Source organism: Pan troglodytes, chromosome 17 (assembly GCF_028858775.2).
Source record: "Pan troglodytes isolate AG18354 chromosome 17, NHGRI_mPanTro3-v2.0_pri, whole genome shotgun sequence".
Classification (NCBI taxonomy): Eukaryota; Metazoa; Chordata; class Mammalia; order Primates; family Hominidae; genus Pan; species Pan troglodytes.
The window spans coordinates 41612609-41638423 of NC_072415.2; the positions used below are offsets into that span (position 1 = coordinate 41612609).

Consider the following 25815-nt stretch of genomic DNA (forward strand, 5'->3'; position numbering starts at 1 on the left):
AGCAGGGGTCACAAGGTGCTCAGTGGGGGAGCTTCTGAGCCAGAAGGAATTTCACAAGGTAACATCATCAGTTAAGGCAGGAACCAGCCATTTTCACTTCTTTTGTGATTCTTCAGTTGCTTCAGGCCATCTGGATGTATATGTGCAGGTCACAGGGGATATGATGGCTTAGCTTGGTCTCAGAGGCCTGACAATGTTTGCCTCTTGGGCTCATTGAAATTCCAGAGAATCATTTACAAGTTACTGCCTCCAGGTCCATTCACTCCCACTGATAATCATTTACTACTCCTCAAAATTGCCACACCTCCATCTCCCTTTCTTCTATGAAGTAGTACGCATCTGGATCTCACTGGGTTACTGGGAAATTGTTCTCATGTGACTCCCCTGTGCTTAAGCAGGTTAAATAAGTTTCACATGCCTTCTTCTATGATCAGCTTGCTGTCAGTTTATTTTCAGTGAACCTTTTGAAGGCAGAGGGGAAGCTTTCCCTTGGCCCCTACATCTTGGTGCCCAGAAGAGACCCAGTTTATCCCGTTGTCCCCATAATTGTAATTGTTAATAGTGCCCTCTTTCACTCTCAAAATGTCTCTTTTGGGATGAAAACTTATGTGGTCATCCTCTCTATAACTCTCATCTACCTATACCTAGTAGAGACTACATGTATCGGCCCAAAATAACCTAGTAATTGTGAATGGCAAAATAGGCCAACCAACACCAAAAGCTTGTAAGAGTTCATAGTTCTGATCAAAAGCCAAGAAATAATAAAATTGATAGGCAGGCTGGGATTGTCAACCCCAGCCTTATCAAGTGTTTAACCTAACTGAACAAATGCGCTACTAGAAACTCAATTTTCATTTCAATATCCTTGAAGTAGAAAAGTAGTCTTTGAACAAATCACTGTATCTTAGAGGCATGTGTTTAAAATACTGGCCTACCTACCGAGAACTTTTAAAGATTGACATTTCCATGATGTGCCTGACAATTTAATCGACCTTATAAAGTGCTTCTCAGGCTTCCTGGGACAATGTTTCCCAAAGTGTACTATGCAGATCCGTTCTTCAGAACCGGGGCTTGTTAAAATCCCAAGATTTAAAAACCACAAATGAAAACAAAAGGAAATTAACAACAAAAACAAAGTTTCATCCCCAAACCAGACCAACAAAATTGGGTTGAGAAGGTAGAACCTCTGGTATTACATTTTTATTAACTCCCTAATGATTATGCTCCTCCTACATTTTGAGAACCATTGCCCCACTGGGTTCTAAAAGCTGGAAGATTCCATAAGATACCTTAGTTCTTGACCAGCTGCAACGTAGATGTCGGAACATTTCTCATGGTCTACGCCCAGAGGTATGCTGATGAATGTTTATCAAATTATTCTCCAGGGGAAAAAATCTTTTAAACTGCTAAAGTTTGTGTAGCACACACTTTACAAGTAACAATAAAATAGGCGATACTCTTTATTGTAAATTCCAAAAAGCCAATTGATTCTCAGAGAAGTTTTTTTTTTTTTTTTTGAGGCGGAGTCTCGCTCTTTCGCCCAGGCTGGAGTGCAGTGGCGCTATCTCGGCTCACTGCAAGCTCCGCCTCCCGGGTTCACGCCATTCTCCTGCCTCAGCCTCCCGAGTAGCTAGGACTACAGGTGCCCGCCACCGCGTCCGGCTAATTTTTTGCATTTTTAGTAGAGACGGGGTTTCACCGTGTTACCCAGGATGGTCTCGATCTCCTGACCTCGTGATCCACCCGCCTTGGCCTCCCAAAGTGCTGGGATTACAGGTGTGAGCCACCGCGCCCGGCCACTCAAGAGTAGTTTCTTTGATTTTTGCTGAGCTCTTGTATAGAAAACCAACCTATGTTGCAATTGATAAGCGAGAATAATTTTAGTATGAATGCTGGTTGATATTTCTGTTTACATTAACGAGGAAGAGGAAGTGAGAAAACACATGTTGGATCTTCACTAGTTCATCAGTGATACGGGCAACTTCTTTGTTGAACTGGGTAAAACTTTTCAGATACTGCAGGAATATTTTCCTAAACTATTTGTGCTACTCGTTACAGCTACAAATATGCAACACTTTTAATATGCATCACTAACATTTTCTCCATCACTTTCTTAGGTCTAGCGTAGACAACAAAAATAAATAAATAAAGCCCTGGTGTGTAGCATTTGCTGGTTTTCCTGAGGTAAACATTCTACTATCATTGATTTCAAGCTACCAGCAAGTCACTGAATGTAGGGTTGGCAAGAGATGAGCAGAAACACACCATTGTGTAGTATTTCCAGGATACAGATACAATAGACATAAATAATCCTGAGTAATATTCAGGAAGTAATTTTGAGTGCTTTATTACCTTTATTTTTAATATATTCAGTTGTAGGTTTATATAGTTTAATTTTTTTATTAGTGTCTGTTTAACAATCGGTTCAATTTAATATTCAGCTGAGTGGTTTAAATATGAGATACCACTGTGATTATGCCTCCTCATTCTTGTCTTTCCTCCTCAGACTTTTTTATAAGCCCATGGCCCTAAACTCTCAAGAAGGAAATGAGTGTCCTTAGAATGTGACCTTCCTCTCCAACTTGTCCCACACCTGCTAAGACACAGAGTGGAAGGAGCTGAAAAGCCAGAGACCCACTTAAGATCCAGAAGCATAAGCAGCAGTTGCAGAGAGGCACACAGACTAGCTACCCATCTCTCAAGAAGAGTTGTTCCAAGTACAGGTTTGGAATCTTCAGTCTGAAAACGGGGTCTTTTGATCTCTCCTCACTTTGGTGCAGTCTGCTCCGATTAGTGCCGAGATTGAGACTGGAACAAACCATGGTAGCTGTCAATGGCACAAGGACCCCATCTGCTCCAGACTTGACTGACCCTGGCTCTTGTACTCCCTGCCACCCACTCCTACACCCTGTCTTCCCTCCTTCTCCAATGACAAGAGATATTCATTGAAACACCCTTGCTCCCATTTCTCTATCTGCAGCAGGGCTGAATTGAAATTTCTTATGTCCAAATGCCCATTCTCTGAATAAAAAGATATTTTGAAACCAGACTTTCTAATCAACAGATACTAATACGCTATACAGTGAATAGCATGTCTTTATTCTATTTACAGTATATTTGTTATAAATATAATACATTTTTGAAAAGCTTATTTTTAATTAACTTGAGATTTATATTTTAAACAGATCAACTCAATTGTTAACGTTATATAATAAAGAATATGGTAATTTTAATGACAAAAATCGTATTGTGAAATAGCGCACTCTATACTGAGATGAATGAGGGGGAAAAAGTCAAAACTCCTTTCAAAACTATATTCAAAGCATCAGAAAAAATTTTTTTTCTTTTTACAAAGTTATGTATAAGTCATAGGGACCACCAAATACTGAAATATGAAGACTCTATGACCAAAGTTCAAAACTGATTTTAAGGAACTGTGTGAAGCAAGACAGGAAAATTTGTATTTAACACTCTATAGAACTTCACAGTAAAGCTGGAATTTAGAGACTAATGGCTTAACAGGAGTACTGCCAACAAGGCCTTTCCTTTCTCAGAATCATCTCCTAATATTCGTATACCATTGACAAGTTGTAACAGCAGACTTAGACTTTGTGTTTTCTTAAGATGGGGCTTAATAAGGTGCACAGATATGCTGATATCCTGTATTATGAGCATGTAAATTATTCTCAGGGTTTAAAGAAATACAGAAAAAGAATGTTAAGTATTCTCAGTCCAACGTGCTTTGCATCATCAACAAAATGACAAGTCAAAGTATTTTGCAGGGATCAGATATCAATCAACCTCCATAACAAGTTAGGTATATCAAATACTGCTGTAAAACCCATCCAGCAAAAACTGATTATTGTGGATTTCAGTACAAATTTCCAAGTTGTCACACATTATTGATGATGATCAGGGCAGGCATGGAATTCTGCTGACTTGTTTCAAACACTGTAACTTGGTCCGATAACTTGGCAAATACCCTAGGAGTTCCAAGGTTATAAACACCTGTATGAACAAAGCACGCTTTCAGCTGCAGACTGTGAATCTCCTGGCTTTTAAGTTGAAGTTTATACTGTGTTTGTCCAAGCCACGTGAATGATCCATGGATTTCCAGTGCTTCTGGACTAAGGGAGGAGGAAAATGTAAGTTGCAGGATTTTTTTCTTTTTAATTTTTTTCCCAAAGTCACATTAACATATCCCTTTCAGCTGGGTGCGGTGGCTCACGCCTGTAATCCCAGCACTTTGGGAGGCTGAGGCAGGTGGATCACCTGAGATCAGGAGTTCAAGACCAGCCTACCAACATAATGAAGCCCCGTCTCTACTAAAAATACAAAATTAGCCAGGTATGGTGGTGCACGCCTGTAATCCCAGCTACTCAGGAGGCTGAGGCAGGAGAGTCGCTTGAACCTGGGAGGCGGAGGTTGCAGTGAGCTGAGATTGCACCACTGCACTCCAGTCCATGAGAGAGCAAGACTCCATCTCAAGAAGAAAACAAACATCCCTTTCATCTAACAATTCTATTTCTAAAAATTATTTTATGAAGCCAACTGTTTATTAATAATAGCAACATCATTACTATAACAGCTAACATTTATTATTTAATAGTTACTATTTTCTAGGCACAATGCTAAGAGTGGATTATTTCATTTAATGCCCATAAGAGTTAGTATATGTTGGAACTTGATTTCAAACCTAAACTTTTAACTCCTTAGTTAGCCATATATAAGTGTCTGTACATGAATGCTTTTAATATTGAAACTGTTTATAATATTGAAAAATGGAAAACCCAGTACCCAATAAAGTATTAATAAATTTATGATACACAAAATCACATATATAGGTGTGTGTTTGGATTTCAGAGAACTGTCCCAGATCCTGTTTGGGGTGTTATACAAAAATATTAAGTATACGCTTTATAGTATTTTTCCAAAAATTCAAAAATTTCTGAATTCCCAAAAGCATTTGGCTCTAGGAGTATCTGATGTGGGACTGTGGATCTGGATTTTTTTTGTTGTTAAGTACTATTTTATGATCAAGAAAAAAAAATCTTTAATATTTAAAGCCTCTGTAACACATCTGTAAGCCTTCTATATTACCAAGCAAAAAACCAGGACAAGCTTGAGTAACTTTCTTATCCATGTTAGGTAATTATTTGCATAATTTCAAAATATTAAATTGCTCCCAAATCAAATAACCTTGCACTAAACAAATCTTTACCTTGTTGTTTTATGCCGAAGATCAACTATGACATCTACATCAGCCTTAGAACAATTGGAAAGTAAAAGAGTGACTGGTACTAAACAAAGGCTATGGAAGAAAAATAAACAAAAAAGTTATATATTTTTTTCTTCTTAAAAGCAATTTTCCTGAAAATAACACTTAAGACTATGTAACAGAGCATAAGCTCCTTAAAAACAATCAGATTCAAGAAGGAAAAAGCTCAAGTTCCAAAATCACTCAAGACAAATTATATTGTAAATAAAAAATATATTAATACAATGACAATATTAAATATCAGAATATATACATTCACAGAACTATTTTATTTTCATTTATTAATCTTCTAAAAACAACTAAAATGTTTCTAGATATTTCACAAAATGAAAAACAAAATCTCAACTTAGATCAATGAAGAAAAAGTAAACCATGAAAATGCCAACGACTAATACTGTTGTCTTTGTGCTTATTAAAAATTACTTAATTTTGAGAACTTGGCCTAGACTGACATTTGTTTTTCTATCAAATTTGCACAACATCATGTTTTGAAGAATATAAGAATGATTTCTATATAGTTATGAGGAAATCTCTTTCGAGTGGATACATTTTGCTCAGGTAGCCTAGTTTCTGATACCATAATTAATAAATTACTAAAGCATAGGAAAAAAGACAGGCAGTGATAGAAGAGGACATGTGAATAGAGTGGTACAGATTTCAAATCAAGAATGCAAGAAATGAATATAACATGTACAAATGAAGCAGGGTTATATACTATTATCTACCTTTTACTCTATAAACACAAAGATAGTAAAGAAGAAAAAATAGTAACCGTATAAGTTCATACACATTAACTTCTAAATTCTGCTCAGATAATATATTTTATACTTTCAGAAACTTTACATCTTCTTACTGAGAAATACTTTTTAAACAATACCGCAAACGTCACAGGTTTCCCTAAACAAAAACTAAGATGATTTAAAATACATACCAGGTTGTACTGGTGCTATGCCCTAACTTCCCCCACAAACTTCTCATGTGGCAAGAAGGGCAACAAAGACTACTGGGAAGGTGTCCAGTCAGTCTGAAGCATCTCATTAAATTAAGTTCCAATTGCATAATTTGTAGCCCAAAGTAAAAATTCAGGAACTTATGCTATTCTGTTCCCATTTGATCCTCAAATGTCAAATTCTTTGTACCTTATACAAATGCTTCTAGTAGAAGAAGAAATGTGAACATGTGGATATCTCCTGGTCCAAAGTGAAACTCATCATCTTCATTCCAGTGAAGAGCACCCCCATCTACCCCAGCAAACTGTAAGTATCATACTGATTCCTCCTAACAGTCACTAACCTCCACTCCCAATGTTCTTCACAAATTCCTGCCAATTCTCTCACCCACACATCTCTGGAACCTGGTTACTTCACTGTATCTCATTTTCCTTACAAGTTCAAGTCTCATGTCTCATTTTACTGCAAGAGCCTCTTAATTAGCACCACAATGCAATCTATTCTTTAACCATGTTTCTCACACTTGAGTATGCACCAGAAATACCTGGCAAGCTTGTTTTAAAAAACCTGCTGGGCCTACTCTCAGAGATTCTGATTCCATAGGTCTGGACTGTGGCCCAAACATTGCATTCCTAGGCTGGGCACGGTGGCTTGCGCTTGTAATCCCAGCATTTTGGGAGACCGAGGCAGGCGGATCACAAGGGCAGGAGATCAAGATCATCCTGGCTAACATGGTGAAACCCTGTCTTTACTAAAAATACAAAAAGTAGCCGGGCGTGGTGGCAGGTGCCTATAGTCCCAGTTACTCGGGAGGCTGAGGCAGAAGAATGGCACGAACCCAGGAGGTGGAGCTTGCAGTGAGCCGAGATCACACCACTGCACTCGAGCCTGGGTGACAGAGCAAGACTCCGTCTCAAAAAAAAAAAAAAAAAGAAATTACATTTCTAAGTTCCCAGATGATACTAATACTAATGCTCCTGGTCTGGGATCACATTTTGGTTGTTGTTGTTGTTGTTTTTTATTCTTTGAGATGGAGTTTTGCTCTTTTTGCCCAGGCTGGGGTGCAGTGGCACGATCTTGGCTCACTGCACCCTCAGCTTCCCAGGTTCAAGCTATTCTGCCTCAGCCTCCCAAGTAGCTGGGATTACAAGCGCTCGCCACCACACCTGGCTAATTTTTTTTTATTTTTTAGTAGAGATGGGGTTTCACCATGTTGACTAGGCTGGTCTTGAACTCCGGACCTCAGGTGATCCGCCCGCCTTGGCCTCCCAAAGTGCTGGGATTACAGGTGTGTGCCACCAGGTCCAGTCTTGGGACCACATTTTGAAAACTGCTTTACACATTAGTTTTTCTAAAATGCTAATCTAATGAACCACAAACAGGGCTGAGAAATCAAAGTTCTGACAACTATTCTCCCACCACTGCATCCAGTGAAAAAGCTGGGCTCTAGAGTCAGACTGCTACCTGTACCTCAGTTTTCTCAACTGTAAACTGCAAAGAATAATAATTGATTCTACCTCTTGGGTTTGTTGTGATTAGGTAAAACATGTTAAGTGCTGAGAATGGTGACTAGCACATGTTCAAAAGCTCCATAAACATTATTTAATATAACAATTTATGCTCATGGCAGCTAAACATAGTATGATTTTATCTTTGTTATCTCCTGTCACCTGTTCTTTCTTCTATTCTCATACCTCTACTGCTCTGTGTCCCACTACCATGACCAAACCTCCTACTGTCACATTTCCTCACATTTCTACTTGTTTTCTGAAACCCCCATTAAGAATGCTTCCTTATATCCTCCATCTCTTCTCTTTGTGTTTCTACATCTATCTTTAACTGTATTGTCCTCTCAACAATAGATGCTGTATTTCTTCCAACATCTTCCATACCTCGGGGTGGCTGATGTAGTTCTTAATGATTTCTTTCTACTACCTCTCCTGTAAAGATGCCTCCGCTCTTTCATCATAAACTACCTTAAGGTTTGTATTCTTTTTTCTGTTCCCATTCTAACAAACACAGTGACAGTAACTCAGTACAGCGAGAATTCTTTGGGGAAAGGGGAAGAAATGGATATTCTGAAATATTTGAGGTAAAGATGAAGCATGTGTAGTCTGAACATCTGCTTTACCTCCCATTTGTGAATTCATCTGCTGTATCGGTCAAGCAGAGGCATACACCTAGTAAGACACTATTCTCTCGCTACCCTCCTCTGTACTATCTATTGGCATAGTTTTAAAAGTGTCAGGGAAGTTTGTTTTCTTCCTTCAACTCCAAGTCTTGTCATCATTTTGGACAACTTCACTGTCTAGGTATATGACTTATTCAACACCTTCCCAAATCCTGGACCTATCATCTCCATAATCTTCAGTACTATTCAAAACTCAGCCACACAACTTCCATGACGAAACCATGAATTTTTTTCCCATCACATTAGACAACTATCCCTAACATAATACTCGGTCACCCCACTCTGACCACCATCTCCCAACTCTCTAGCTTTCTCAATTATACTCTCTCATCTGTTTTTGAGTTTTACACGGACACCCAGTCACTTGATCCTTCATTTCAATGGTTCTCAACCTTGGTTACTGTGGTAACTGTGAGTACTGCTTAGCAGTTATTCACTCTCACTGTGGGACTGTGAATCATCCTTGTTGATTATGGAAGTGAGGCTATTTGGTCAATGAAATATTAACATCTTTTGATGCAAGCAAAAGTCTTAAATGTGCTTTTGCAATGTGGCTCACTTGTTATACTCCGGAGACATGCCACCAGAACATACTCCAGGTAGCAGCTGCTCCTTTGGACTGGGCCCAAAATATATGTGGCACAGACGGGAACCCAAGTTTCTTCAGGTGCCAAATCCAAACAGCACACAGACCAAAGCACAGCTTCGGCCAAATTATCAACTGGCAGACCCATGAGTATGGAAATAAATGCTTTGTTATAAGCTACTGATTTCTGAAATGGTTTGTTATGAAGCATTATTGTGGCAACAATGACTAATAGAGATGGACATGGGTATGATCTGCAGACATTTTAAAACTAGAGATGCCGGTACCCAGAGAATCTGATTGAATCAGCCCAAGCACTGGAAATTTCAGAAATTCCCAAATGATTCTAACAGGCAGCCAAGGAGAAAACTGCCACATTTTATCCTTGAACCTGCCTTGTTTTCACATACTTCCATGCAGAGTTTTGATTTTGGAATGCTTCATTTAACCCACTCTTCTACTTTAGTTTGATCAAAACTTTCCTGTTTCACATAGATTCCATAGAGTTTTTTAACCCCTAAGTAGAATGATGTAGAGAACTCCTAAACATCCTAGCCTCTCAATGCAGCAAAGGTTTAACCACTAAGGTTAAAAAGAAGCACCAAGGTTATTCAGAAAGTACATGAAGCAGGACAGGTTTAATAAACAGAGCTGAAGTAGAAGATTGGGTTAAAATGAATCACAGAATCAAAATTGTTCATAGAAGTGTGTGAGGTTCAATAAGGATAAAACACAAACATTTTTATTTTCACTTATGGTTGCATATTAGGATCACCTGGAGAACTTAAGAAAATCCAGATGCCAACCCCTACTCTGGGCCAATCAAACTGGAACCTCTGGGGGTAGGACTGAATGAAGCATCTTTCAGTCTTTCTTTCTTTTTTTTTTTTTTTTTTTTTTTTTTTGAGACAGAGTCTCGCTCTGTCGCCCAGGCTGGAGTGCAGTGGCACGATCTCGGCTCACTGCAAGCTCCGCCTCCTGGGTTCATGCCATTCTCCTGCCTCAGCCTCCCAAGTAGCTGGGACTACAGGTGCCCGCCACCACACCCGGCTAATTTTTTTGTATTTTTAGTAGAGATGGGGTTTCACCGTGTTAGCCAGGATGGTCTTGATCTCCTGACCTCGTGATCCGCCCGCCTCGGCCTCCCAAAGTGCTGGGATTACAGGCGTGAGCCACCGCGCCCGGCCCATCCTTCAGTATTTCTTACATTTCCCCAGGTGAACCCTGCATACATCTGTATCAGAGAAAGGAACAAAGAATGAGTACTGGGCAACATTAAGACCATGACAAAGACTTAAGACCACAAGTATTTAAAAAATAACTTAGGATAAAATTTTTTAAAGATCCAACAAGAGTTAAGTGCTGGTGAAGGTATCAAGCAGAAGGAATTCGCATATGCTGCTATTGGAATATGCAAATTAGTAAAACCACTTTGGAGACGTTACTATGTAAAAAAAAAAAAAAGGCAAGCACATATGTACAAGGAAAGGTGTAGAATATTCGCAGCAGAATTCAAAATAGTTCAAATCAGAAACTATTCTATGGCTGAGCGTGGTGGCTCACGCCTGTGATCCCAGCACTTTGGGAGGCCGAGGCAATCTGCCTGAGCCCAGGAATTCGAGACCAGCCTGGCCAACATGGTGAAACCTCATCTCTACTAAAAATACCAAATTTGGCTGAGCTGGTGGTGCACAGTGCATGCCTGTAATCCCAGCTACTCAAAGGCTGAGGCACAACAATCACTTGAACCTGGGAGGCAGAGTTTGCAGTGAGCCAAGATCGTATCACTGCACTCCAGCCTGGATGACAGTGTGTGACTCTGTCTCAGAAAAATTTAAAAAAAGAAAAAGAAGAAGAAGAAAAAAAAATATTTTAAAAGTCCATTAACACTTAAGTAGGTAAACTAATTCTGGTATATCGAAACATACTCACATGCAATGAAAATCAATTCTACAGGTTCCTGCAATGGTTGACTCTTACTAACACAGTATTAAATGAAAGAAGCTAGACATACAAATATACTCTATAATTCTACTTATATAAAGATTATAGAGACAATCATTTAGGTGTTAGCTTTGTTAAAAAAAAAAAAAAATCACTTAAAAAAAAAAAAGAGACAGGGTCTTGCTGTTTTGCCCAGGCTAGAGTGCAATGGTGCAAACATAGCTGACTGTAGCCTCAAACTAATGGGCTCAAGCGATCCTCCTGCCTCAGCCTCCCAAGTAGCTGGAACTACAGGTGTGTACCACCATGCCCAGCTCTAAGTTACTTTTTAAAATATTTTTTCTCTTAAAGTCACTGTCAAGGTCTTAATTTTGCCCAGTACTCCTTCTATGCATCCTCAGCTAGCATCTTCTCAGTAGCTATCCTAAAATTTCACTTTTTTCAAATTCTCTACCCTTTACTCTTATCTCCTAGATTAATTAGCTAACCTTGCTCTTATAACTACCCCCTAAAATGGAGGCACTACATAACGTGTAAGAAGGTCCCTTCTTTAGCGCAAAGCAAATCCTGTCATTCTTCAGTGCATGTATCTTATCTTTCCATCTACTAAGGATTTTGTTAGTTTCCCTGTATCTCATCATTTTCTTCAAGACCACAAACATGCCTATATCTTACCTAGTAAGAACAGATACTCCCTGATCCCTTTTCATAGCCCAGTTTCTTGAAAGGATGGTCAACGCGGTATCTTTACTTTCTTACCTCCTATTTGCTTCTCAACCTATGATGTCATGCTATTCTACCCTCTATACAGTGGCATTCTTCTCAAAAATCATGATCTCCTTATTGTCAGATCCAATGACCTTTTGGCCCATTTACTATTTGACCTTTCTGTAGCATCTTAAACTATTAACCACTTCTCTTGAACTATTCTCACTCAACCTTTGAGATAGTTTCTTTTTATTGGTCTTTTCTTCCTAACTTTTTAATTAGTTCTTTTTCTTCAGTTTTCTTCATAGGCTTCTTTTTCCTTAGCTTCTTTCTCAGATGTTACTGTTCCACAGGTCACCATCCTCTTTCTGTTCTATTCCATCCTATCCCCATCCCCATCCAGGGTGTTTGCACCAAAATTCATACCTTCAATTATTACTTAGATTGTTTCTAATAGGCTTCTCTCCATCTTTTATTTGCAAAACTGGCAAACTTTTGAAGTGTTGCCTGATTCAGGACTTCTTATTTTTAGAATTTTAGAGGTTTATATATTCCAGCTATTTACCAAAATTACAAATATATCACATTTGCCATGAAGTTTACTTAATAAATCTTTAACTGATATTGTCTAAACTTGAACTGTTTAGTTCAAGTATTCTATAGACTCAAAAACATTCTAAATTTCCTCTTCAATATTTGGGTTAATGTCACTGCCAAAATAAAAGAAACAAATACATGTGCCAGTGTGTTGTAGAAAATTTTGGTAACAAAAATAAAGCTCAAACCTTTTTTGATGAAATGGATGATTAAATGATTCTGGGTAGTGAAGACTCGTTTTAATGAGACTAGAAAGCTGCTCTACTGATGGCCTTGAGGAAACTGTAATGTTTTCTGGCCTGAAAAATTTCAATAGTTCCATTTCTGGTGGCTCCTGAAAAAAGAAAGAAAAAACATATGACAATAAAAACACTACCTTGTTTAAAAAAAAAAAAAGCATAGTGTATATATACAAAAGTTAAAATCAGCAGAGATAACGTAATGCATGAACAGTACTTTTCTGCTGTTAAGCTAATACCTGCTATCATTTGCAGTATAATCTAAGATAAAAAAATCAGTAACTGGAATCATTTATTCATTCCTCACTTATGTGTTGGAGTTAGACTTGAATCTCAGTAGCTTTACATATTAGCTCTGTTATCTTGGATAAGTTACTTAATACTTTAATAATTAATTTCTTCATATGTAAAAAGAAGTTCATGACAATAATAACTTCAAAGGTTGTTGTGATTCTCATCTGATAATACTGCACAGGACTTAGGACTGCAGACATTCGATTGCATAGCACCTATTTTAATAGCTGAAAATCTAAAACTGTTTAATACTTCATTCTGAAAATATCCTGCTGCATTGTATAGATTATAGTGCTTCAACTACACTAGCTAAAGGTTAAAATGCATGTAAAAAGTATTAACATAGCTGTTTGTCAGGCACATTATGACTATTTCAATAAATAATCATTATCATCTAATGAAAATAGAGGTCAGGCAGGGTGGCTCACGTCTGTAATCCCAGCACTTTGGGAGGCTGAGGAGGGCAGATCACTTGAGGCCAAGAGTTGGAGGTTAGCCTGGCCAACATGGTGAAACGCCATCTACTAAAACTATACAAATTAGCCAGGCGTGGTGGTACACACCTGTAATCCTAGCTACTCAGGAGGCTGAGGCAGGAGAATCACTTGAACCCAGGAGGCGGAGGTTGTAGTGAGCCGAGATTGCACCACTGCACTCCAACCTGGGCAACAGAATGTGGCTCTGCCTCAAAATAAATAGAGAGAGGGAGGGAGGGAGGGAGGCAGGGAGTGGGGGAGGGTGAGAGAGAGAGAAAGATGAAAGTAGAGAAACATCCCATTTCTACTATTATTTTCTTTCTTGGTTATTTTTTTTTTCTCTATTTTCCCTCACCACCCAGGAGAATATTTGATTTATAACTTTCTGACAGCCGAGTTTGATTTTTATCTATACCAGCAATTGGCAAACCATAGCCCATGGGCTAAATCCAGCCTGCATCCTGTTTTTGTAAAGTTTTATTGAAACGCAGCCACATCCATTTGTTAACATACTGTCTATGGCTGCTTTTTGACTTCAATGACAGAAATGAGTATTATGACATAGTCAATCTGGTGAGCAAAACCTAAAATACTTCCTGGCCTTTTTCAGTGTAAGTTTGCTGACCCCTTATCTACACAGTTGCAAAAGCAAGAGCTAAATTTGCTGGAAATAAAATAAAGGCTGGCACTGGTTCCAGATTCATCCCATTAACAACTAACAAATTAACCATATTATATTCAAGTAACACCCTGGGGCTACTGGTAAAAAAAAAAAAAAAAAAAATTAAAAAAACACAAACAAAAAAAGATTATAGCCTAGTCAGTGGTAATAGACAAGCATATAATCATATGGCCAGAAATTTCATTTCCAGAAATCTATCCCACAAAATATGTAAAAAGCAAAATATTTGAAACTGGTATGATATACAAATGTATGAAAATTGACCAAAAATATCATATAGTCAAATAAAGTTTAACAGCATGTTAAAAATACATATATTCCAATGTTTATATTTGCATAAGCATGGAACATTTCTGGAATAGAAAAGGAACTTGATTATGGGTAACTTCAAAAAGTGGCCCTGAGGAGAGAAAAGAAAACCAGAATTTGCTTTCTCATTTGTATATTTGGTTTTTTTTGTTTTAAATTTTTTATCTTTCCAATTGACAGCTTGTGGATATTTTGCTTTTTTGCAATAAAAATTACTACTTTTATAATAAAAATTTTTAAAAATCAGATAAACCAGAGTATATGAAAGAGAACAGAAATGTGATTAAGGGGAAACCAGAGAAAGAAACTATCTGATACAATGTAATAGCCTTTACCTGTGGGATGTAGGTGGAAGTATTTGCATGTTTAAAAAGAGGAAAATTAATTCAGAAACGTTAAAAAAAACTGAAGATCTTTTTTAAGTGGCAGAGATTATATACAAATACAGTTCTATTTTGAACTACTGTGCTATACTGCTTTGGCAATTAAATTTTCCTTCTGCTAATCATATGACTTAAAATTATAATTTTATATGCCTGCTGTTGCCTAAACAGAGGATTCAGATTATGAGGACTTCTACCTATACCTCACAGGGTTGTAATTTTAAGTACTGATGTGAACCAACACTTGACAAATACCAAATACCTTATGAATGGTATCTATTATTGTTATTTACCTATGTGGATTACTTTATCCCCCAGTATCAGATAACTTTCTCTAGCTGAATGTTTTTAAAATTTATTTAAAAAAATAAACTATCTCAGACTTGTTTTCTTTAAGAGACAGGGTCTTGCTATGTTACCCAAGCTGGTCTTGAACTCCTGGCCTCAAGCAATCCTCCCACCTCAGTCTTCTATGCAGCTGGGACTAAAGGCATGTACCACCACACTCAGCTTCTTTCAGACTTTAAGGAAATTTAGATTGGTCAATTAGAGATTCAAATACAAGACTAGTATACCCTTGGTACACAAGCATCTTGGTGTATGTATGGGCTACTTGCCAGCTTTTCACAGGATTCAAAATATAACACTTATATTGGTGATTTTACCTTTGTCCAAGGTCTGTCATTTGGCCTTATAGACTGGTATTTAATCTCACTATTTTCTCAGAGTTAAGCAATGGTGAGATGTTAATCACTACAACACAGTTAATGTGGATGAATGCCAATGTATAGTGATAAATATAATTTGCTTCCAACTGACCAATGTGCACAGGGTTTCTGTTGGTAGTTTACTTAGGAAGCAAAGTTTCAGAACACTGATTGTGAGACATGAAATCAGACAAGGGATATTAGTGAGGTAACATAAATGTTGACTGGCATCAGGCTGATCACCTGTACAATGAAGATGTAACTACAGAGACACCAAATACTAATGTGGGTAAGCAGAACCTACTTATCCCATGACAATGGTTGGATGAATATTGGCAATGTCTTTTTTTATTCTATAATTTTATAACTGACTGACTCCCCTACTGATGGACAGTTTCTTTCTTTACTTATACAGGATGAGCAGCCCAAATCCAAAGATGCAAAATCTGAAACGCTCTGAAATCAGAAATGCTGCAAAATCCAAAAAATTTTGAGTGTTGACATGACACTCACAGGAAATGCTCTTCAGACCATTTTGGATTTCAGATTTTCAGACTAGGGATGCTCACCTAGCAGGTATATGATGCAAATATTCCAAAATCCAAAACACTTTGGGTACCAGCATTTCAGAGAAGGGATACTCAATCTCTTATTTTCTCTCAGGCTGAATTCAGTTTGTGTATGACTAGGAATGCTCTTTCAAATCTTGCATATTTCTGCTCTGATCCATTACATAGTTTTTTTTTTTATGTGAATGAATCACTTTATGAAAAGAAAAAGATCTAAAGGTGAATATATTTTCAAGGCAAAAAAAATTCATGTACAAAATAGTAAGATAAAAAGAAAGACTTTCCTTTTATAAATTCTTAAGGAAAAATGTTTCTAAAACACTTTAAACTTAAGGGTTGTATATTAATCTGCAATACAATCAATTTAGCAGGCTCTTATATTTAAAAATAATGAGAAATTATAATTCCTTTCTTTTTATAACAACCATTCAATGAAACCTGTAGTTTATGAAACAATATCACCTCTTCTGTCTTTTTTCTTTTTCGGTTAAAATTTTACCATTCATTAAGTGAGCTGAATGAATGTTTACGTGAACTTCATATGTAGTAAATGCATAACATAAGCACACATATAAGTTCTGGAAATAGAATATTTGCTAAAGGAAATAGATTTTGTTGTTACATTGGTAAAATAATTTTGTGCACAGCATTCCCTGTATTTATTCTTTATAAGGCAGAACAAAAATTAAAAGACATGCTGATTATAGAACTGCAATGTTGAAAGTTGCAATCTTAAAGCTTACTGTGTACTATCTATTTGTGTGCAAACTATTAGTATGACTGAGCCACTCATATCTGGTTAAAATATTTTTGGTTTCTTAATGCAGTGGAATGAATTTGGTAACTCAGCATTCTTTATTCATTTACTTAATAATTACCAAGTACTTATTATGTGGTAGCACTATCCCAAGAGGTTGTAGTAAAATAGTAAATAAAGCAAACAAATTCAACCTCAATAAATAAGTCTACCTAGGGGATAGACGGAACAATGTGAAAACTGATAAATTACAAATCCTCAATCAACAGATTTCTATTTTCTCTCAGACAATTTTAAAACTGAAAATTATTATGAAATATAGCTGTACTTATTTCACAGAGTCTCATTTGTAAAATGAGTGTAATTCTACCTGCCTTGCTTACAGAGTATGAGGACCAAAGGAGAATAAAAGCCACTTTGTAACCTGCAAGAAACACAAATTCAATATGCTCTCAATCAGTTTGGGTACATTTCCTTACTTTCTGGCACCATAATATCTTCTGGTTCATCTTGCATTTTCTCTGCCCCAGCCCTAAAATCAACCATTTTTCCAAGGAACCCTGGCTCCTTTTATTGGAGAACAGTCAGTAAGTTTTCAGGTGAAATTTCTGTTGCAAATAAAAAAACTACAAGTATACCAAACAATATGGATACATTTCACAAACACAGAAGTTGAATAAAAGAAGCCGAGGTATATATTGTATGACTATTTACATAAATTCAAAAGCAGTAGTTTTGCTTTTGACTTGTAAGTCAGAAAGAAGTGACTATAAGTTTGGTCTGGAAGAGAAAGATTTCTGATTGGAAAGGAACAAACATAGAACTTCTGGGGTGCTGGTTAGGTTCTAGTTCTTGATCTGGGTCCTGGTTTGGAGTGTTCCTCGGTTTGTGAAAATCAAATAAGCTATTTACTTTTCTGTACTTATGTTACACTTCAGTAAAAAGTTCAAAAATGTATTATTAATATATTCAAGTCACCAAAAAAATACAAGCTATTTATTTGAGACTTCTAAATTATACTGAATACATTTCTATATACCACCTGTCAGGAGGAAAGCACGTGAACAATGGCCTTAGAAGAATACCTGCAACCTTGCAGTGAGCCAAGATTGTGCCACTGCACTCAAGCCTGGTAACAGAGTGAGACTCTGTCTCAAAAAAAAAAAAAAAAAAAGAAAAGAAAAGAAAGAAAGAAACCAGACATTTATACCACCTCAAATTATCTCCGCACAAATTACTTACTATTATGAAAGGAAAAACAGTAACTTGACTGTGAAGAAACATGGCACCACCTTAAATGATCCAACACTGATGAGGCAAATTAACATCATGCACTTTCTTATGCAACACATCACTTAGTATAAACTTAATCTAATCATGAGGAGACATGAGAAAAACCCAAAGAGGTATTATTCTAGAAAATAGGCCGGGCACAGTGGCTCACACCTGTAATCCCAGCACTTTGGGAGGCCGAGGCGGGCAGATCACGAGGTCAGGAGATCGAGACCATCCTGCCTAACACGGTGAAACCCCGTCTCTACTAAAAATACAAAAAAAATTAGCCGGGCGAGGTGGTGGGTGGCCACTGCACTCCAGCCTGGGCGACAACGAGACTCCGTCTCAAAAAATAAATAAATAAATAAATAAATAAATAAAATAAAATAACTGGCCCAAGCTCTTCAAAAATGTCAATGTCATGATCAACAAATAAAGGCTAAGAAACTGTTTCAGATTAAAAGAGACTAAAGAGATATAACAACTGAATGCAAAGCATGATCCTCAACTGGATCCTGGATAGAAAAGAGCAAATAGTTACATGGATGGAATTAAAACCTTTGATAGCATTTGAATATGGATTGTAAAGAAGAGTACTGCATCAATGTTAAACTTCCTGAGTGTGATAATGTTGTAGTTTTTTTTTTTTTAATGTAAGAGATTTGTCTTTCTTCTTAGGAATACTCAATGAAGTATTATATTTAGGGACAGAGTGACAGGATGCCTGCAATTTACTTGGGAGTAATTAAGAACGATTAAGGGAAAAAAACTAATACATATGTAAATAACAACAAAGCAAATAATGCAAAATGTCAACCACTAATAACCTGAATGAAAGTTATAAGGGAGTCTTTTACACTATTCTTGAAAGTTTTCTGTAAGTTTGAAAATTATTTCATAATAAAAAGTTGTCAAAACTAATGGGAGGGGTTGCCTTCAGGTCCACGGTGAAATAAAAAAAATAATAATAATGGAGGTGGGGCCCTGAAAATTAAGATCTGTTATTTAAAAACAAAATACAGGGCCATTGTTTGAATTACTAGACTAAATGTGCTTATATTCTATTCATATTTACTATGAAAGTTTTTCAGTAAGATTAAGTATTATTTTAGGAAAAATAAGAAAGCATACTCAATGCTATCAGCAGCTGCTACACAACTCCAGAGGCCACCTTTTACATATTACAATATACCCTCGGAGCTCTGCAATGATATCCTGTTATAACAAATAAGAAAATATAGAGATATAGTTTCTCTACTCTTAAATCAATTCTTTTCATACCTATGAATTCTGGATTCAATATGGAATGTATGTGAGGAAACCCCAAAAACCATAACTGCATCTTAATACTCTGATAAAGGTGCTAATGAATTTTAAAATCAATTTATGTTCACTTTTAACTTTGATCATTCTTCTGTCACCAACACCCAACCCAAATACCAATATAAAAACCTGAACATGGCAGTGCGTGGTAGCTCACGCCTATAATCTCAGCACTTTGGGAGGCCAAGGCAGGAGGATCGCTTGAGCCCAGGAGTTCAAGACCAGCCTGGGCAACATGGTGAAACTCCATCTCTACAAAAAAACACAAAAATTAGCCAGGTGTGGTGGCACACACCTGTAGTCTCAGCTACTCAAGAGGCTGAGGCCAGAGGATCACCTGAGCCCAGGGAGGTCAAGGCTGCAGTGAGCCATGATTGTGCCATTGCAAACCAGCCTGGGTGGCAGAGTGAGATCCAGTCTCAAAACAACAACAACAACACAACAAAAACCAAAAAACAAAACCTGAACAAACCAGACCCCTTCAAAAACACAAAAGCCAACCGACCAAACAACAACAAAAAAACCCCACAAGTTCACCAGAAAGCTCCAAAGCAAACTATGTTATCACCTGTTTCTGAGGATATGAAAAGGCTTCTTTTCCTATAGTGCGAAGAATAACATGATGTTGACCTTCCAAAATAAGCTGTTTACTGTCTTCCACAACGTATGCCTAAAAAATGCAAAGTACAAAAACGTTACCGTGCTTGACAGTAACCTCTAAAGTAACCAACCCAATACTTGATAGAAAGTGGAAATATTATGGCCAATATCTACCAATTATTGACACTCCTGGCAATGTCACCATTTCTACTTTTAGTTATTCATTCAATCAATAAAGTATCTATCCAAAAAACAAATCTTTTCACCTCAATATAACACAGTTGGCCTGGATATTTGAGAGAGATACATCATGAAATCCTTTCCAACATTCTTTAGAATTCTTAAGAAACTACTTTAAAAGAACTGTGCTATAACACAAGCTGTTTTCTTTATTGAACTACCAATATACAGCTAAAAGGCTTATTCTTACAGCCTAGCTTCTGAAATGTCCTAGGGTTTATCACACAGCTGAGCAAAATCAGTGAGTACAATCATAAATCCTGTAAGTGGAAATGTTATGTTCATAAATATAAATATATATGCTTTAAAAAAGGCTTTTTTCTTCCAATATAGTGAGCTGACTTTATCTATATTAAAATACTTGTTCCAGTTTATAACTCTTCTCTCTCTTGAATTGCTTCTGTGTTGGGGAAAATATAATCTATAAATGGCTCTGATCTACTGTCATTATCACATTATGTGCAAACACAAAGGCTTAATTTTTTTGACAAGCCCGATATTTTTACTGTTAGGTTCAAAAAACATAAAATTACTCAGTCAAAATGCTATCAAAGTTTCTTCTTGTTTACTTTCAATTTCTATACTTATAATGGACTAGTGACAGTTTGCCATCCACAGAACAAACTTTGAGTAGTGCTGCAGTAAGGCATAGGATGGCTCAGGACCTGCTCAGCGTCTATATTTGCAAAACCCAGAAAGGCAGGAGAAGTTAAACACCTGATAGGGTAATGTTTAATCAAGAAGGAATAAGAGCTGACAGATAAGGGTCTGAGACTTGTCAGATGTCTTTTCTGATGATGTTATGGCATTGAGCGACAGTCACCCATAGCCATGGCTAATTCTATAATGCATCCTCCTGCTTGCGCAAAACCTTAGATTTTTAAAACTAACCTTTATTTTGGATTAAAGTTGTTTAGGAGTTGTATTATGTCCCTTTTTCAACTATTTTTTTTCACAAAAATGTTCAAGCTCTTGGTTTTCTCCTGAATCATATTTCATTCAAGAGTCCTATGCTTCCTGTGCATCTTACTCTACAACTTTAATGACTTTTCAAGTTTTCTTTAATCTAATGAATCATTTTTACATTATCCAGAACTCTAACTAAAACAAACAAAAATCTACCAGTCACTTTCTCCACTGAGTAAATTATAAACTTACCAGGGTACTAGCCACTACCAAACTTAATAACCCATTATTTAATGTATTCAAACTTCCATTTCCCAGCCAAGGAGCATCACAATCTTAGATAACTTTCTTCTTTATGTGATTAGTGATACCAGCAGTGGGCTTTAGGTTCAGGGCCATTTCTTAAAAGATAACACTTTTCCCCTCATCAAAGAATACCATGCACTTAACAATGAGTACAGAATACATTACACAAAACCTTGTCTCAGAAATATTATAGATTGCTACATGGCATAAACCTATTGAATGAAGACACAAATGCCAAAGATCGTTATACACTTACATAATATGATTCTAAAGTTCGGAAGAATTTGATTTCGCCAATAACGTATAACTGATCTTTTTAACATAAAATGCCTTCTATAATCAACAAAAGTATCAATTTACTTAGTAGATTTCATTTGAAACATGCAAAGTCAGCTTGGTTTCAAAAAAATGTTTATTTAAAAACATGGTTAAAAAAAAACACTTCATAAAAACTTCTGAGTCAATTTAAAATACATGTATTGATCACCTAGTATGAACATGTCTCTTGCATCAAACGACACAAAATCAAAACCTTGTCACAAAGTTCGGGTGATTATTCTTGGACAAGATCCTTAATTTTACTGCAGAATAATTTTTAAAAATAGGTAGTACATGCATATGATACAAAAGGGTGTAATGTAAGAATTAAGACTCCTTTGCAGTATAGTTCAGTTAACTTTAGGGAATACTAATGTCTAAATAATCTCATTCTGGTCTGCCATGTGTGAACTTTATTTGGATCTGATTTTTTTTTTAACAGGGTAAAATAGTATATTTAAATAATCTGGAAAAAACTGAACACAGACCATCAATTAGATAATTAAGAATTATTAATTTGGTTGGGAAAGATAATACTGTGCAGTTATATTAAACAAAAAAGTCTTCATCTGTTAAAAGTACATATAAAAGCATTTACAGATGAAATATGTCATTTTAAAAATACTACAGCAAAAAACTTAACAATAAAAGAGAAGAGAAGGTAAATGGATTATATGAAATATGAATAACAAAAAATTAATGGTTTTTGGAGCCAAGGTAGTGGATTTCCAGAGGTTCATGGTGCTATTTTTCCCTCTGTAGAATGTCTGGAAATGCCCCGAACAGTTTAATACCACCTGCTTTCAGAGCTTATCATGTCTACAATATTCTCAGTAACACACAGAAATAACAGTAACACAGAAGAATGTTATCTAATTTGAATGAATTCTTTTTTTAGGCCAAAAAAAAATATGTAACTGTTAAAGTTTCAATATTGAAACTAGAAAAGCATAAAAAATATAAATAGTAATATACGTTTGTGCTTCAGCTTAAGACTCGAGTATCTATAAGTGAGGCTTGCTGAAATAATTTAGTAGCACATACCTTCCATAATATGACAATATTCAAATCTACCTCACTGCATTTTTTAATCAATCTCACAGCATCCTCTGTTGACTGTTTTTCTGTATGCACAGGCAAGTGAGCTTGTGGTTTTTTCAATTCAGAAGATAAACTTCGATAAAAGAAGTCTGCACATGGGCTTGCTGAACTTATTATCTGTTAAAAGAAAATCACTTGTGTTCATAAATGCTTTTAATTATGTTGTCAAAATTTATTTTGTATAACTCAGTTTTAATTAAATATATCCTGCCAAAATTTGTATTTCTATAACTTATACATACCCAAAATACTTATTCAATAATTCTTGTCAATGTAGTTGAAAACAGGGAGGCCACTTGAACATTCAAAAGATTTGGTACAAATTACCCTAAATCTTTTTTTTTTTTTTTTGATACAGGGTCTTACTCTGTCATCCAGGCTGGAGTGCAGTGGTGCAATCTCAGCTCACTGCAACCTCTACCTCCTGGGCCCAAGCAATGTTCCCATCTCAGCCTTCCGAGTAGCTAGGTTACAGGTGCGTGCCACCACTCCCGTCTAATTTTTGTAGAGACGGGGTTTTGCCAGTTTTGCCATGTTACCCAGGGTGGTCTTGAACTACTGAGCTCAAGCATTCGCCTGCCTCAGCCTCCCAAAATGCTGGGATTGCAGCAGGTGTGAGACACTGCACCCAGCTGCAAGTTACCCTGAATCTTAAAGCCGTCACCCCAAAATAATTAAACTACGCTCCCATAACATTAGCTTTGACCTTCCAAGTATCTAGGGAGAATGAATGGGTATCACCAAGAAAATAAAAATAAAATGTTGAAAACCTGTATTTTAAAATGACAGAAATATTTCTCATTTAAATCCAAGGCAATATCCAATGAAGCAGAATGCAGATAGAATTATTAGCATTAACTTGGCTTTCATGCTTAAACAATGAAAGTATGAGGTAAGAATTTTAAATGGACTCAATTACAGGATTTCCCTTAACTAATGAATATTATGCCACATAATAACATCTTTATATATATGGTTTCCTGTATTACAGGCTATGTATATATCATGTAGATGTTAAACTTCAAGTTAATTATTAAATAAGTATTAAATATGAATAAATATATACATTTTCTCCTTATGAGCGAACTTCTTGTAAAACACTGTCCCCATAGTTTTCTCATTAATCTGTAGTGCTTGGCAAGTTCTATTTATTCAACCAGGTTCATCAAAATGAAAAATGTGTTTCTTTCTGCCTTCACCAGTGCTCTTACACTAAATTATTTAACAACAAACACAATAAAAATTACAATACAAGAGTCCTGCTGATGTTTCTGGGATTTTAAAAGTTTTTAAAGAAATTAAAAAAAAAATAACTAAAGTCCTGAAAACTAAATTCAACTATTCAGGAAGCACAGTATCTCTGAAAGTAATGCATATTTTGAAATTACTGAGCTTTTGAAACTTGGAGATATTTCTAAATAGCTGTTTCCTCAAATGGTAAAAAGATAATGATGAGTCAGATGAAAGCAAATGATAAAAGAAGTACAAAAATATAAGGATGTTTAGAATTATCAAGGAGACGAGCAGAAAGAAGAAATCATCCCACTAATAGCACACAATTATATGAATTTTTACACCCCAGATTCAGCATTTTTCAAAGCAGGTCACTACTTCAGATTATCTTCAGGGATAGCTTAAAATGCGTACTCCCAAAGTCCACCCAAGATATAATCAACCAGAGCTTTAGAGGTAGGGGAGGTAAAGCCTGTATTTTTACAAAATCTAGGTCCAATTATGGTCTGCAGGCTAACAATGTCAACCTCACCTAGGAGCTTGTAACAATTTAGAACCTCAGGTTCTACCCAAGTCCTGTGGAATCAGAATTTGCATATTAACAAGATTTCTGATAATTTACATGGACACATTTTGAAACTTTGAATACCACTATTCTAGGAGGCTCTTTTTTTTTTTTTTTTCTTTTAAGAGACAGGGTCTTGCCTTGGTCTCTGACACCCAGTCTGGTCTTGAACTCCTGGCCTCAAGCAATCCTCCTGCCTCAGCCTCCCAAAGTGCTGAAATTACAGGCATGAGCCACCACATCTGGCCCTCTACGTAACTCTTATACATAATTAGGATGGAATATCACTGCCCTAGAGAGTAATAGCTTTAAAATCACAGTGGAGTCTTATGTATCTACCTTATTATCTGGGTCTCAGAATATGATATGATATGATACGGTATGCCAAAATTCAGAGGGTTATCATCTATATATTCCATTGTGACCACTTTCCCTAATAGAAAAGCTCCCTCATATAATCTTGCTTTTTAAAAAAAAAAATCCCAAGAACTATACTTACTTCATATGATAGTCTCAAAAGAAAGTTAATTTTAAATAACTACTTAAAATGGTATAGTCCATAAGCATTTTTGGTTTGTTTTGGGGACTGAAGGCAGGTTGCAAAACTCAATAAAGTTCAGATGTTTATTATCCTCCAAAGAGTCTGAGGAGGCTGGGTGCAGTGACTCACACCTGTAATTCTAGCACTTTGGGAGGTCGAGGCAGGCAGATCACTTGACCTCAGGAGCTGGAGACAAGCCTGGGCAACACAGTGAGACCCTGGTCTCTATAAAAAATAAAAAAACTAGCCAGGTGTGATGGCTGACGCCTGTTGTCCCAGCTACTCAGGAGACTGAGGTGGGAGGATCACTTGATCCTGGGAAGTCGAGGCTGCAGTGAGCTGTGATCACGCCACTGTACTCCTGGGCGACAGAGCAAGACCTTGTCTCCCCCCCCCAAAAAAAGCGTTTGGGAATTACTGCGATAAGCCTTGCCAAAAATACGCAGATATGCTATAACTATGACTTAACATCAAACACTACTATGCTTACTTGCATACCTGTTCATTTCCAAAGATGATATCTGCAAAGGTATATTTTTCAGAGGACTGTGCGGCCGCTAAAAAACAGGGGAAAACAAACTAATCATATCATTGGCATAAAATATAAAATGACCATTTAGTAAAGTGTAAAAGTAAAGTGAATTTACCTTCTTTTTTCTCACATCTTATTGCCTTAAAGCAAAACTTTCCCTTCTCCCTACTGGCAAGTTTGGCATCTAGGAAGAAAAAGGGAAATT

The 25815-nt window shown here is 36.6% G+C and overlaps 1 protein-coding gene across 6 annotated transcripts in view; it reads right to left on the minus strand.

Annotated features, from left to right (window-relative positions):
* Nucleotides 1-3078: 3078 nt before the first annotated feature.
* Nucleotides 3079-25815, minus strand: part of TRAPPC8 (trafficking protein particle complex subunit 8) — a 107127-nt gene continuing 84390 nt past the window's right edge. For 4 of the 6 annotated variants that reach the window (XM_001159900.7, XM_009433838.5, XM_016933492.4 and 1 more), the window contains 7 exons: nucleotides 25726-25794; nucleotides 25577-25635; nucleotides 22683-22856; nucleotides 19837-19938; nucleotides 12443-12588; nucleotides 5222-5311; nucleotides 3079-4127 (listed from right to left, as the gene is read on the minus strand). In XM_001159900.7, the coding sequence (XP_001159900.4) occupies nucleotides 3893-4127; nucleotides 5222-5311; nucleotides 12443-12588; nucleotides 19837-19938; nucleotides 22683-22856; nucleotides 25577-25635; nucleotides 25726-25794 (875 nt within the window). In that variant the 3' untranslated portion in view covers nucleotides 3079-3892. The remainder of the gene's footprint in view (nucleotides 4128-5221; nucleotides 5312-12442; nucleotides 12589-19836; nucleotides 19939-22682; nucleotides 22857-25576; nucleotides 25636-25725; nucleotides 25795-25815) is intronic. The other 2 variants (XM_063795571.1, XM_054672014.2) reach the window with 1 other exon arrangement.